This window comes from Pempheris klunzingeri, chromosome 18 (genome assembly GCF_042242105.1).
Source record: "Pempheris klunzingeri isolate RE-2024b chromosome 18, fPemKlu1.hap1, whole genome shotgun sequence".
NCBI lineage: Eukaryota > Metazoa > Chordata > Actinopteri > Acropomatiformes > Pempheridae > Pempheris > Pempheris klunzingeri.
In genome coordinates, this window is record NC_092029.1 from 12,347,226 (window position 1) to 12,363,470 (window position 16,245).

The 16,245-nt window shown below is 40.5% G+C and overlaps 1 protein-coding gene across 1 annotated transcript in view; it reads right to left on the reverse strand.

Moving 5' to 3' along the window:
* utrn (utrophin) overlaps window positions 1-16,245 on the reverse strand; it is a 174,787-nt gene that overhangs the window by 18,644 nt on the left and 139,898 nt on the right. Inside the window, exons 68-72 of the mRNA XM_070849703.1 lie at window positions 14,934-15,100; window positions 12,705-12,816; window positions 7,550-7,686; window positions 1,335-1,373; window positions 768-833 (exon numbers count right to left, since the gene is read on the reverse strand). Of these exons, the coding sequence (XP_070705804.1) occupies window positions 768-833; window positions 1,335-1,373; window positions 7,550-7,686; window positions 12,705-12,816; window positions 14,934-15,100 (521 nt within the window). The remainder of the gene's footprint in view (window positions 1-767; window positions 834-1,334; window positions 1,374-7,549; window positions 7,687-12,704; window positions 12,817-14,933; window positions 15,101-16,245) is intronic.

The window sequence follows — 16,245 nt, forward strand, 5'->3', positions numbered from 1 at the left end:
GGTGAGTAACATTTTGCATGGTGAAACAGAACAGATTTTTACATTTTTGGAACACAAGTCAGAGCAAAATGCTTATTTTCTGTCACATTCAATGGTAAATATGCTATCTTTTTCTTTCTGTCTTTGTAATGTCCCAGCTTGAAAGAGCCAGTTCCTCTTACCAAAATAAGTAGCAGGGTATCAGAGACATATCGACAGAACATGATTTGTCTGTGAGACTTTCACTTATAGTGAAATGAGAGTTGATAGCAAAAGCAAGAAAGGCTGTTTTCTTCAAGAAGGACAGAAGCAGCAAACAACAACAGTTCAACAGTTCTGATTAACAATCTTTGACCCTTTTCTGAAACATAATATAATATTTTCCATTTTAAATGATCACTTCTGGGCAGCAACCAGTTTACCTTTATCTGACCACTCTCTTAAAACATTGTATAAAGACTTGATTTGGTTGTGCCTCAATGTCATGTCTGCATCTGTTATATCCGTCCTAAGAAAGATTACTGTTGCATAATAATGCATAACAACTACAAACTTTAGGCAAGTGCCTTGCCTCTTGGAAAAATTTAAAGTTAAAGCATACAGTATGTGCTTTTTAGTAACTAAGCACTTGCAAAAACACACAGGTAAGTTGCTTTAAAACTGTTTTTTTTTATTCTATAAAGAAGCTTTTTAAATGTTCAACATTTAAATGCAGTCAGAAATTCTTTATATGTGTGGTTTGTTGAATCTGAGTTGATGAGATGATGATGGGAGAATGCAAAGCGTACCTGCTGGCATACTGCTCTATCCTGGAGTGGGTGTCGTCATGAGAGAGCTGAGGTGACTGGGACAGCCTGGAAATGAATGGGGTAATGGAGATGAATGAGATTCAGCATGCTCACACAACCTCATTAACACACAGATTCACAGGCGCATGCACGCACACACTCGCTCACACACACACACGCGCACGTGCATACAACCTAATGGCCCTTTACAACATCACCTAGAAAACAAATCTGATGATCCTAGAAAGAGAAATGGGAGAGCAGGATGATCTACGGAGCGGTTGGATGGTTTCTGACAGCCGCTGCTGGGATTAGCAACTGAATGCTAGTTGGATGCTTTAGAGAGGAGAAGAAGGTGACGGTAAGAAGACAGTTGGTGAGTTTTGTGGTTGCATGTTCAGCCAGTGGATCAGGCAGTCAGGCAGGCAGGAAGCATGCAGCGCAGTCATGGCTTAGAGTGAGGACTTAGGGGGAGGTGAGTGAGGAGAGAGAGGAGTAAAGGAGGTGTCGTTAAAAGGCATTCCAGTCTGCAGACGAGGTGTTGTTGCTGGTGGCGTAGATACTCACTCATACTGCTCCGGACACATGCTGATGAGGGTGACGGGACTGTAAGAGAATCGGAGGGAAGGAGGGAGGGGGAGTTAAGGTTCCACAAAACTTTTTAGGACCAAAACCACTCAGTGGGTCAAGAAAAGAAAAAAAAAACACAGAATGTAGAGGAAGAAGTGGAAGGAAACGTCCGTCCAGCAGCTGAGTGGCTGGCATCAACACAGCGGGAAGACATGTACAACAGTCACCAGCGTGTACACCTCGTGTGGTAGTGATTGTCCCTTGTGACATTATCTAATACTTGCCACGCAGAAAATTGACAGTCCGTTTTGAAAGGGTCAAGATGGGCAGGCGGACATGACAGTACGCTGTAATCTACTAAGGTTGAGTGTATGAAAGCTCACACCGAAAAGGGTTGATTATGTCAGTTGACTTTGCCGCTGTCACACATATTTCATTTAATTGGTTTTTATAAATCCTCCTGCCTACAGAATGATATGGTCCAAATTCATTCCTTTTTCTCATTTATTTCCAGAAGGGTTTTATGAAATAGCATGCCAGCAAAAACATGTATAGAACCTATTTCTAGTTAATCTGCTATTGAGTGCATTATGTTATAAAAAGATACATTTGGTGTATAAGAACCCAGCAAATTAAGCTACTGGTCATTTAAGTTTTTGGAAATACGTGACAAACGAGGATACTAGAGTCTTGATGTCAAGTCTTTCAAAGTTTCTGGTTTCCATTCTGTGATAATTGGAGCTATTCTTGGAGACACAGAGCATACATTTTGTAAACAGATGGGACGCCCTCTTATCTCAGAAACACAAAGAAATGTGTTGTTTTCACGGAAGAGGCTGGTTAGAAATTGGTAAGATAACAGTTGAGGTAGACATTCTTTCGCCGTGTGCTTTTTTTTCCCTCCCACATTAAATAAGGGAAATTCAGAGGGAGACATGCGGCTTGGTGGTTATATTTCTCACAGTGGGGCAGCCAGTGTAGTCACACTTCTGTAGCTGCGAGGAGAATTTGAAATGCAGCAGAGTATTCAGAGAGAGCGAAACAGCGAGAGAAAAAGATCTGGGTCAGCAGGGCAGACTGAGTTAACTATTCAGAGCCGTTGGTACAGCGTTTCATACGCCCTCACCAACATCTTTGCCAGAAGAAAAAATTTCGTGTGCTCATTTTGTTTTTCAGGAGAGTGATGTCAGTTTTCATTATTGCCAAAAACTAGACAGCTTTGCAGAGTGTAGATGGCTCTCCTTTCAACCAACTTTGTCTGATCCACTTAAAATGGCATGGCTTTAACCTTCAGATGGATGCACTACACAAAAGGTAGCTTGTAGTGAAGACAGAAACAAGAGTTACTGTAACACAGTGAGGAAGAGAGAAGAAATTGGAAATGAAGCATGGCGAAAAATGAGTGAAGGAAAGAGAGGGAGGGAGTAATCACGACAGCAGAGACCTTGGGAATAAGTGGCTTCTGACAAATGTGGCTGCTGTAAAGAGTGTTTGGATGGAAGGCTTGTTGTGCCTGTTGAAGTACAATAACAGGGTGCAGAGTGCTGTTCACATTTCTCTTCCCCTGGTACTGTGCTAAATGTCTGAACCGGCTGAGCAAAATTCATATGTACAGTTAATCAAAAGTTTTAAAACGGTATTTATAAAAGATCACCATGTGTCAGGTTATCATGAACATCTTAATTGTATTCCCTCCTTGCTTTTCAATGAGAGTATGACTGCTTCCATTAAATCTGTGAGCATCAAAATACCATAAAGCGAGACAATGCTTCAAAATAAAAACTTTGCAACTCTTCCTTTTTATTTGGTACTGATCTGAATGAGGTCCCATAAGTCAAACTCAATTAGAGAGAAAATTCAAAATACATAATCAGTTTAAAATGTACAAAATTTAAATTACACAAGTCAGTCTTGCCAGTACAGTGAATAGCAAAGCCTGAACAAATGGTAAAAGACCTTGGTTGAGCAATACCCACTCACCAGCTAAAACCCATGTAGAAAGGCATGTTTTTGAAGAGGCTGGCTCAAATGATGTCACCAAACTGAAGACTCGGAGCATCGTGCTTTCCACTGGCTTGGAGCCTCCGACTGATGAAAAACTGCCTTTTATGTCTTTCTGTCTTTTTTTTTTTTAATGCACTAAAATGTATCTCAAAAAAACAATTTAGTCCATAATGGTGGGGTAGTCACTCTGACACATTTAGCACTGCTTTTCTGTGCTCTCCCTGTCCTCTGCTTTCTTTGTAAGGGATAAAAGGCCATCTGCACGTGCTGACAACTCTACCTGTCTGTCAGAAAGACAGCTAGAGGGCTGGAGAGTGGAACATGTGTCTGTATGTGTGAGAGATACTCCTGTTTTTATTTGTATGTATTGTTTGTACGTATTGTATTTGTATTTGTATTTGTTTGTATTGTATTTTATGAGTATGGATTATTGCACTAAGTGCGTAAAAGAGCCTTGTGCAGATGCATTTATGTACAGTACATACAGAAGGGTGTAAACTACAAAGACAAACCTAACAAATGAGTGGAAAAAGCAACGAATGCTGATTCGTTCACAGATGCTGTAGGGGTCATTTAAGTGGTTTGATAAGTTTGAAAATCATGTGAATCACATACTGTAACCTTCACACTCACCAGACCCTAACTAAACACCTTTATTAGGCTGATTCTGAAACAACAAGGAGTTGATGTGGACCAGTCCAAAAAAGGGGGGGCATTGGTGAACCATCTTGCCACAACTGTGGTGGGCTACAACAAACCTATAGAACTAAAGTTACATTCAGGTAACTGTTGTTTCCCCTCTTCGCATTGCTAAATAGGAGACAAACTGCTGTGCAATCGCAGAGTTTCTAATGTTTTAATGTTGAGTGCCTGTGGGGAGCAGAAGTTTTTCACGGAAGATGACTTTGTTAGACGTGCATTACTGAGGGGAGAAGACTAATGTGTCTTTGTTCGACTTTGTTAAAGTTAACTTCATGATCAACATTCTCTACCGACATCAGAAACTTGTAGGAAAAAACACAAGCAGTGCCAGTCCTCGCGGTCCCTACATGGTATCTCCATAGGCCAAATTGTGTAATTACAATTTTGAGGAGATGCATGTCAGCTACATCATAATTATAGAGCCTACAAACATGGTACCTCTGTCATCACTGGAAACATCATCATTAGACATCTCCGCCATCATTAGGAACACTTCGGATAGTTTTAGTCACCTTAAAGTAATTGCCTTTGTGGTAACTACTTATAGTAAACATAATTTTTTTGTTAAGACTGAATTCTGGGGGGAAAAATTAAATAAATAAATAAATGTTGCCACTAATTCTTAAATTCACGTGGCCTAATGCAGCAGAAACTAGTCTACTCTATCCAGTACAGGGTGAAAAGCAAAAACAACTGAGTGGGAAACCATTAGAATGGTTCTTTCACATTATCAAATATAGCTGTGACGAATCAAAAATCCTATCCGCCGTGAAATGAAGCAAAGATACAAGTGGGAGGTGAGGGTAAGTGGTGTTTTGCACTTTCAAGGTGGAAAGAAACAGAGTGGGTGGAATTAAAAAAGTGAAATTATGATACAAAAGTGGAGAGGAGAGGGAGACAGCGAGTGAGTCCATTAGGGAGGGCAATTATACAGCAGACAATCTAATTTTCTCTTCTGTCGCTACGCTACTTTAAAAATTACAACTTCTTAGAAGTTCGCTTTGTTAATACAACAGTGGAGTCTGACAATGCATTTAATAGGTTTGGGTGGATATTCTAGAATTGGACACACATACCTTAAATCTTTAAGCATGATATCCAGGATGACACTGGCTTTTTCCCCCATTTTACTGATTTCTCAGATTTGTATTGTGTAGACTCAAATTAAAAAATGTCATATCATTTTTTGAAATTGAAAAATTGGGAGCAATCATATTCTTATTACAATAAACATGGTGGCAAATGATGTTCACCTAATCTGTATAATTCCTCTTTTTAAGCAGGGACCTAGCCTTGTTCCAATTACAGAAAAATCCATTTCAATTTAGGTCACAGTATTCATTTTAGAGACATGGAGATGACAAAAGCCACTAAACTGTGACAATGCAGGTCTAAAATGAATGCTATGTGCTGAGTATTTCTTAATACTGATCATATGTTTGAATCAGATCTTACAGACGGTCCAAAGGGCTTATTTCTGCACACAAGTGTGTTTATAGTGTACTCAAGCCTGTGGTAATGTGTGGATAGCCCACAGCTCACAGGATCGACCTAATGCAGTAAAAAAGATGGGAAAATTATCACCATGAAAAGTCCTACATTTCTAAGTCACCAGTCCCTCCTGCCATATTTAGAAAAGATCTCTGCATTTCGCCACAATTCCTCTACCTTTTAGAGGCATTTATCAGGCAGGCAACGCTGCAGGAGTCATTTTTCAGAGAGGAAGGGAAGTGAGGAGGAAAGTGAGACTGGCACGAAGTGTGAGGTAAGGAGGAGGATGGGCAAGGATGGGAGGGATGAAAAAGGGAGAGCAATCCATTTGAGAGGTGACTGTGTGCAACTGGATGTCAGGGAAAATCTATCAGGTGAGTCACTGTGAGTGCACATATGAAACTGTTTTGGCTCTTTGAGAGCTTTTGGTTTTAACAAAATGCTAAATGACATGGTTCAAAAGCGAGAGAGCATTGGTGGTGAGTGCCAGAATGTAATATTAGGTACAAATGGATGGATAAAATGTTGAAAAAACACGAAACGAGTGACAAAAGAGTGACACTGTTGTGGAGCACGCGGGGCAAGTGGGCTGGTAATAGAAAGGGCCACAACTCAGGCACACACTCCAGCGGGGAGGATGAGGAGCATGCCTGGGGCATCTGCATAATGTGAGCCTACTTTAACGGCTCTGGGGGGGGGGGGCTACAGCTGGCAGGGGCAAGGACATAAATCAGACATAGTCACTGAGGCAGGTGCTGCAGGCAGAAGATCTACAGCATCAGGTAAAGACTGGACCGACAGGTAAATAAGCACATAAACTCAGTGGGAAATTAAGACTGCACACACACTGTAGCACAGGTGTGTGTGTGTGTGTGTGTGAGTGAGTGTAATGCGTGAGACTTTTCATAACCTGTGACCTGAGGATATTCCATCAATTGTACATATCAAAGTCAGTCATGGGGAGTACTCCTGAGCCTGTGACAGCTGTTCTATAATGTTTAGTGCAGCTTATAAGAAGAAAATTAATATTACAATCGTGATCACTTGAGTAATTCTGACCCAGAGACTATGAAGTGTGTAAATGGAAGTCCAAGCTACAAACTGTGAGCATGAAGTGTGACAGACCTGGTTTTCTTATGAAAACCTCTGCAGCATTCATTTTTACCATTCTTATTTCAATTTGTCTGTTATCAATGTGCAATTCTGAATGACTGAAGTACCACTTTAAAGCACAGTTAAATCATTGTGTCACAAGCAGCCCAGCTTTTGAAGAAACAATGAAATGAAAAATACAGTTTGGTCTCCTTGTGTTAATTAAATTATTTCTTGTTATATATCAAAAAAAAGAGTAAAAAATTATTTTTGAGCAATTCTACAGAAAAATCCCTCTCTTCTCTCCATGTCTTCAGCAAGACTCATCTTGAACTGGAAGCCTTTACACAAATGTATCCAATCAAATTGAGGTGATTAGGTAACCCTGCCAATAACATAAAACTGGACTTGAACATTAGCTGTAGTTGTAGCTATGGTACACCAGCTAGTAGAGCAGTAGGATGTGCGTTTGGATGTCAGTTGGCAACACTTTGTCTACATTTCCAGAGGATATGATTATGCTCTACTTTATTAATTCCCTCATCTTCTTACTCTTGATCTAGCAACTCCAGGGAGTTGTGGATGGAGACCAACAGTCCTCTATAACTGACTAGAGCTCGATATCACGCTGTTTTCACTAAGACTTCCGAGTGATCTCATCAAATTTGAAGAATTTGATTTGAATCCCTCTCACAACTAAATCCTGCCAAGTATTCCATTTCACTCACAAACATATCACTTTACTGAAGCTAAAAATTATGAATGATGATGAAAAACATTCAGTAAAACCCTTTTACTGTGACCTTAAGTGACTTTAGGACAGCAGAAAAGTGTTGTGATGCACGAGGCATAAAGACATGAGAGTTTTTAATGTACTTCAGCTATTCAGATTTGGGTACTGTTCCTCACAGAGTGATACTCACGTTTCCATATTGTCGCCCTCTAGAACTGTCTGCACTGGAAGGTAACCTAGCCGAGGATGTTTGGCAAAGTACTTCTTCGATCGGAACTTATTCTTCAGCACTTTGGTGAAATCCCGCATGTCCTCACCTGATGTCGTCTACAAGAGAGAGAAAGATGGACAAAGAGACAAAGTTTGCTTGTCATTTATTGCAGTGTGTGTGTGTGTGTGTGAGAGAGTTTATGTACTTCCACAGTCCTTTGTGCACACATAGACCGCATATGTATTTGTGTGTGGAGAGAATGTGCTTAGTTAATTAGATACTTAGTAAAGGTGTTCGTCCTGCAGAGGCGTTTTTTGCTTTGCAAGCAAACAACAAATTACCACAGCAGTCTGACCATGGGGAGAGAAAATCCCTTTGCAGAGGGTTCAGACAACCACCACTGAACACACACACACTCACACACACACACAGATTAAAAAAACTCCCACAGTTGACAGATATGCATAAATGAACAGACTCTATTGAGTTCACTTGGCTTATTGACTAATCCGCACAATTTAAGATGGTAGCTTGAGCAAACCAACAGCAATTAAAGAACAATTATACTTAAGCTGGAGGAGCATTTGTGCAAGTTTATATGTGCGTCGTACGTGTCTGTGCCTCATAGAGAATCAGCACCTTAACACAGTGGAAGGGTATGTGTGCCCCTGTGACTCAGGGAGCTCCTGGTAGGGTCTCTCAAGGCAAATTGGTTGCAGGGGGGGGGGGGCGCACTAAGAGTGGTTCAAAGATCCATTATGAAGGAGCTGCACCTCCTCGGGAATAGAGAAACCACAGCCCATTTCTGAAGCTAAACCTAGGAGGGGAGCTCCCTCTTGAGAAAAACCAACATGTAGCCACGGCCCTGTGGGCCCTGGTCCCTGGTTACTTTAAGTCATTTCTGCCTTTGTTAGATATGGACATAGACAGGATACAATGGGAGCGAAAGAAAAGGTGGGTTATGACATGCAACAAAACCCCCCAGCTGGAATCGAATGGGACATGTTGAGTCATAGGGTGTGGCTCATAAACACAAGGGCTGTAGGGCACCCCTGATGCATTGTGACACTATAGACACCAGTCAAAGTTGAACTCAAACATTATTTCCAGTTAGCATTGAAATTACAATAATCAATATAGCATGACACCAATTTTGGCTTCTTCAATATCACTGACAAAGCCCACTGGAACTATGAAAATGCCACTCCTATAAAAATAAAAACCTAATAAAAAAAGCAATATTGTGGCCATAAAATAAACAGTATGACAAAGATGAAAGAACAAATCTTATTAAATGACCATACTGAGTCTCACAAAAGCCACAATCAATCTTTAACTCTCTGCAAAATCTAGTTTTTGTAGCATCATTGTTCAATAAAGACTTGATATTTTCAAAGGTATAAAACTGCAGCACAATGTGGTTTGTGTGTGGGCAGAAGGGTAAATATAATGCATGTGTGATACTGATATTTTTCAAGGAAACCGTGAGAAACCATTAAAAAAATATCTTGCACTTCAAAGGTGTTGAATCAAGTTGAGTCGAGCTGCAGGATTCGTAATGACACAATAAGTTGATTCCGATGAGTTTTATTTGATTTTCCTCTGGCAGGAACTGCAGATTTGGGTCTTAAACACATTTAACAGCTTGGAACTGCTAGATCTGAGTGATTTGCCCCCAGTCTACTGTATCTTGCAGTTCAATAAACCTCTTTTAAGTTAGATATGCGGCATGTTTATGAACAGCAAGTTTCAGAGCTCTATAAGCATTTCAAAGTTTTTCTTACTTTTGTTCTACAGCATTGTTTGCTTAAGGTCAGGGCCGAACACAAGTGATAAACCGGTCTAAGGTGTTTGGCAATGCAGAGCTAGCGGCTCTCAATAATTTGCTTGTATTTGGCTGCGGACAGTATGCTGCTGTCACAGCCATTCTTCAAAGTACTGATAGTGATAAGTTGTGACCACTTTCTGGCTGTCACAGAGCTTAACATTATGGCAGTGCATACAATCTCTGGTCTTTTTCTCCCAGTCATTTACATTTTGCAGCTTCCAGGCTGCTGTCATGAACCTCTCTTTTCTGCCAAACACACCAGATTTCTGTCACACTGATTATTGTCCTTACAGTGAGATCTGCTATCATAGCTGTTTTCTCAGCGTGGTCCTTACGTTCATTATCTTGTCTAAACAAAGTCTGTCTTACTTAGCTGCTCAGACTGTTGGGCAAAAAGGTATAAGACAGTCTAGGAGAGTCTAAATAGTCCTCAATGTTCCCCAGACACAGATGATGATATATATTGATAGATATATCTATCAATAATAATGAAATAATAATTTCAAATTATATCTGATCCTTTTAACTACCACAGAGTTAGGTTAGGTTGTATAGATATCTCATGAAGATAAAAAAAAAATTTGGATTAGCCTTACCTTTAAATTAGAATTGCTCTTCTTTTCCTTATTTGTATGAATTTGGAAATACACTACTCACAAAAAGTTAGGGATATTCGACTTTCAGGTGAAATTTATGGAAAATGTAAAAAGTGAATGCTACAGTGATATTATATCATGAAAGTAGAGCATTTAAGTAGAAGCATGCAATGGTAATTTCTTCATCTCAAACAATTTATTGAAAGAAAATCTACCAACAGTGGTAGGTATACCACAACATAAAATTTCAATGTCTCAATAAATAGGGATGTGGCCAAAGGACGTCCACTCCTCTCCTTTCTGTGACTCTTCCAGTCTCTCTGTATCACTGTTACAACCTCCTGATGACACTCTGTGACCCTCTAAGCTCAGTGAACACCTCCGTCTGAGGACTTCCTGTTTGAAGCCTCACAATGGCGAGGTGCTGTTGATCAACTGGTCTCATGATGTCAGAATGTGAACAGCATGATGAGGAGGACTGTTTAAATACCAATTCTAACTGAAGCAGGAAATGTATTGGTGGATTCATGGATCAAACCTGTTGTGAATGTTGCTGTTAAGCTTCTTGTTAGAGAACAGCAACTTGTGCAAAAAGTACTGAAACACTGAACAGTTGGACATGTGCATTCAAAGGTTTAGAGAAGGTCACATTAAGTTCACCTGGAAAGGTTAGAATGCATTTTAGGTTCATCCTGAAATTTCACCTGAAAGCCGAATATCCCTAACTTTTAGTGTATATACCTTTATTTAATGGGAATGAGAGCATATCATTGACAAAATCCGACTGAAATCCACTTGATTTAAAGATGTGACGATGGTGGAAAAAATCAGGGAGAAATGTTGAATCTCATCTGAAGTCACAGTTTATTTCCTCCTTTCTGAAAAAGTTGACAGTCACTAAACTAGTGTGACGTACCTTAGGGCTGCATAATAATCTTAAACCAAAATTTTAGGTGTTGCTGCAGCAAAGCTGAAAATAAGATGTTCTTTCAAAGTTGTGGCAGGCAGCTGCAGGGTATCTTAAGAATGATCACCACACCCTGCGGCTACTACTCCAAAGTAAATAGCTATCCCATTTGCAAAATTGAAAAAGCAAATTAAAAGAAATGAGAAACATCTCCACTCGAGTCACTCAAAGTTTGACATTAAGCAATACAGAAACGAGTTGGCCCTCAAGTGTGTGATCTAATTGAGAAAGAGACCAATGCTCAATTTCGCCAGGCTCCCACTTTTCTAATATTCTTCTCTCTGCGTAGTAGTACAGTGAAATATTGCTTTCTGGCAGAAATGATAAAAAAAAAAGACCACAGGGAGCCAACAAATATTTTACCATTTGTTCATGTAAATCTAAATTAAGCCAGAGGTCTGTTGTGAGGGTTGACTGTGGAACAAGTTGGAGAAATCATCTGCAAGGGAAGTAGGACGTAGAGGCAAGGGGCAGGAGTAATGTCAACTTGCACAGTGAGGGGTTAAAAGTTTGTTTGTTCATGTATGGAGCACACTTCAAAAAGGCAAACCATTATATATTAAGGCTAGGATTTGATTTTCTGTTCAGGTCTGATATAAACTGGTGTTGGACAAGAGTCACAATGCACTTGTTATGGATTTGTTAACTTTTGATTTGGTGGACTGTCTTTGGTCAAGTTGAGGTCTGTCATGCTTATCACTCATACAGCACTTTGTAATGAAACACCTTAACACTTAAACTGCGAGGCCAAAAGTATGTGGACATCCCTGTCCACACATGTCCATAAAGAAATGACTTCCTGAGTTTGTTGTGCAAGAACTTGACTCATCCCCATTTGCTCTCAGATCCCCGACCTCAACCTTTAGAATAAATTGGAATGCAGACTGTGAGCCAGGCCTTTGTGGGCGTTCACACTGGAAATAGTCCAACGTTACAAAAGTACGAGAGGCAATGTTGTTGTGGGCGTGTTTGGTTAAGGTTTTTGTGAGACAATCAAAAAAGATTGATGAGTTGAAGATCTATCGGACACCAAAACATCGTACAACTGCGCATAATATTATGAGGAAGGATTTTCCATCTCTCAAAAGTTAGAGACAATCACTTTATCTTTTGTTGCGATGATCCCCTGGTTAACAGAGGAAATACTGTTATATTACAGTATTTTAACAGTAATAATACTGATACATTCAGTGAATGCAAAATACTCGACTAAGAGTGTGTGTTTGCACATACTTGGCTGACTTAGTTCTATACCAAGGGATGTTGCACTACAACAAAAGTTGCTCTAGATTACACTCTTCTGCAGGAAGACCCTGCGTTATTTTTTGCCATGGCCATCTGCCCTGGCACCACCTCAGCTTATAGAAATGAAAAAAGGGGCTGCATTCATTCCAGCGTTGGCTGCCGTACAGTCCAAAATTCACCCAAAGTCAACACTGCTTTTAAATTGGAGCAAATCTCTGCAGCTAGATCCTAAAATCTTGTGGAAAACCTTCTCAGACGAGTAAAGGCATGTTGTGTGGATGTGGATGTGTTCAGTGCGAGGTAGTCAATTCAAATTGAAAACCAGTATAAATGCGTTGCTGTGATAACCAAAGTTTGTGAGTGCAAATGTGTGTGCTTTCATTAAATGGATGAGTGGAGTGTGTGAGCACGTGGGAAAGAGATAGGAGGTGAGCTGCTGAACAGTGTATGTGTGTGTGTGTGTGTGTGTGTGTGTGTGTGTGTGTGTTACTCCCTCACCGGTGTGCAGTACTCCACCATGGGGTAGTTGAGCTTGTGGCCCTTGGCGGTGCGCCCAGAAAAGAAGCAGCTCTGACACACGTCATAGTTGAAATGCTTCAGACTGCGATACCTAGAGAGAGAGAGAGGGGGGGGGGGGTCGGAGGGTGAAAAAGTGAGATAAGTTGAGTTGGGTAGTAGTGTGTAGATGTGACTTTCATCTCCTCCAGGTGTGAGAGTGTGTGAGCACATATGTGGCCCTACAACATGACTCATCTCTGGGCAACAGTGGGGCCTCCTGGAGAGGTGTCAATTTCTACTGTCACTCTGTCACACATTTTGCACATGCAGGTGTTCATACACACACACACACACACACACACACACGCACACATAAAAAAACCCTTCTCAATATGCTGACAGTGTGACAGTTGGATTTCCACTAAAACACAACAACGTGTCAACAACTGTCAAGGATGTTGTCCTCAGCAGCAGCTGTATCCAGAGGGCCATTTAACAGCTAAATTGAGACAGGAGCCATTCAGACATAATAGCTTAAGTCTTTTATCTTTCTCTCCTCTCCAGCTCTCCCAAGGTTAGCTGACTGATGAGCTACGAGAGAGTGCCATATATCAAAGGAAGCAACAGCAGACACAAAACCGCCAAGTCAAATGCGCCATTACGCAGTGACAAACAGCATATTACTATGAGGAGGGGGCGTTACTTCACCTTCAAAGTGGGAGGTGCTGATATGGCCCTTAATTAATGAGTTCATCCAATAACATCTTTGATTATGGAACCTGTATTGTTTGGTCCTCTTTAAGTGAGATCCTTTTAAAAGGAGATCCCTCCTGTTAAAAGTGCTTATTTGTCTATTACTTTTAGATTTTAGTGGTAACATGTGTTGCTGAGGAGCTCCAGCTGGCTCCAGCAGGTGGGAGGTATGAACTTTGCAGTCAGCAAATTGTAGCACCAAAGCACAAATATATATATAAGCACAACATTCTTTAACCAGCTACGGTACAAGTACCCCTGGATGGGAATACTGATCTAAAACATCGTGCAATACAAACAACAAAGACATCATCAGTCCGACAAGTAATCATATAAAAAACACAAAACAAACACAAACAAAAGTCTTTACTCTCACTGGCATTTTGTAGCAGAGGCTATAAGTTTCAAATATTACTGAAAGGTCTCACATTGTGAGAAAATACGTAAATGATGCTCAGGACAAGCTTGCTTGAATGCACAGGAAATGGTGCGTGTTGAAAGTGGCTTGTTGACGATCCCACTAATTTGCTGCGGCTGAGTTGACATTCACCAGTAAACATATCTGCTAACACATTATCCTTTACATTATGCTTGAGCTATTAGATGATCCCATGTACAGTGTTAGTATGAAAAACTACTGCTACTGAAATCTGCAAAATGCCTGCTGTGCAGTTTTCTTCCTTTTTCTCTCTTGCGCTCTGCCTTTCCCTTCCTCCATCGCTACCTCTCATCGATCAATGACACAACTTGGGAGACGTGTGCTTCATCAAATGTCTGACTTTATTTCTCTTTCTGCTGGCAAAGCAAGGGATCTGAAGGGGACAATCCTGCCACCCTGCTTCACTTAGTGTGGTGTTACACATACTGTAGCTTTAGCCACGTAAAAAGCTTCTCCTGCCAAAATGTGAAAAACTGTGCGTGAAAAACAAATTTCTTTGATAAATCGACTAAAGCTATTGAACAGGAACAAACATCTTAGTTTATCTGTCATCACTAGGAGTAAGATAATGCAAGAAAGGAACTAAGTGAAACAGGGGACATAAGGCAGCTATGGGTGTGTGTGTGTGTGTGTGTGTGGGTGGGTGCGTGTGTGTATGTGTGTATGAGTGGGATTGTCAGTTGTGCACAGTATCAGAGGGTGGTCTGTTATGGATTGTTTGCCAGCCAATTGGTTCTTTGAGAACTTTGTGAATGCGGCCGTGCGCTGTATGTTTTGTGTGTATGAGCATGAGTATGTGTGTATGTTTCAGTGCAAACCTCTGGTTGGTATTTAGTCAGTGGTGTATCAGCTGTTGACATTTAGATAAATGCCTGCCCTCCAGAGCAGATCTGCCCTTTATGCTCAACCAGGAGAGAACAACACAGAACATTGGCATATTTGGTGTTGGTGTATGTGGTATTACTTGTCTCTTTCTTTTGAATGTGTGCCTTCACAAACCTTGAATTAACTCTTTCTGAGCGTGCATTTGTGTTTACCTGAAGCCGACAATGGGACACTCCTTACAGATGTTACACTTGGCCTGATGTTTCGCCGTCTCTGCAGCGGCCACTCTGTGCAGGACAGGAAGCCAAACCATAGACTGGGGCTCCAGACGCATCCAATCGACAAACTGCCTGGGCTCCAGCTCCACCTTATTGGTCACCTGGGCACAAAAGGCAGTGCTAAGAGTTGGGAGCCTTTAAATCAAAAGTTCAGCAACCATGTGAAGTTTACAGTTTCTATAAAAGTTTGACAAAGAGTGGTGATAAACTGAACGCGACAGATAAACATGCACATATAATTCACAGAAATTAATGGCAAGCTGTAACATTTGCTTGTTACACAAAGCCTAATAAAGATGCAGAAAAATTTAAGATGAGCATACATATTAAAGCGACGATTCCCTCAGGCGCATTAAGGCTTTGAATTGTGGACCAAGACTAGAACTTACTTTTATGAGCCCCTTATTCATGTTTATTGGTTGAAATATCAAACAATAAACATTGACTGACTTTAACACTCTCCCTGCCCTTGTCCTACATGACTCCATAGCTTTGCTGTTAGCTAACAGCCATCTTGCTCCCTGCAAGTAGACACCCACAAACTCCTACTCTTAGCTGCTGCTCTAAACTTTTGGAGGTGTAATTGGTAACGGTTTATGTAACCTGTACTTGCACATGTACAGGTAGGGCTATTGTTTGAATAATTTGTATGTGGAAAAATGTCTAGGCTTCCCCAAAAACAACAAGCTGAAAACAATAGTGTCTACTTTTTAAGATCTCTCTCTTTTAAAACCACCCAATGGACAAAAGCAGTCAGAAAATATATTTTAGGAGGCTCTGTGTTCAACTGCAGACAACCTTTCCATCATCCCTGACAAACAAAAGACAGCAAATACAGAAAAGGGCAGAATACATTTGTGAGAATAATCAAAAGGAATAGACAAAGTGTGTGTGTGTGTGTGTGTTCCCTTGATCCCATCCTGAGGGTTATGGTGTGCAAGACTGTAGAATGTATAATGTTTCTTCTGAAAATAAATTGATGCTATAAAACAAACTAAAAGTAGCACATTTCAACCTGAATATTGAAATTTGTATAATCAATATTTGCAGTGAATTCTCAAACACAACATTCACCACTGAGCTTTGGTTTGTGATTATGTTAAGTGTTAAATGTCTTCATAGCGCCAAATACCGAAAAAAGATCAAGTACCAAAAGCTGGCATCAAATACTGAACTCTTCTTTACTCATAAAAAGTTAATTCATTTTAAATTTGCCAACTATAGTTTCAGAAGGCAAGTTCTTATA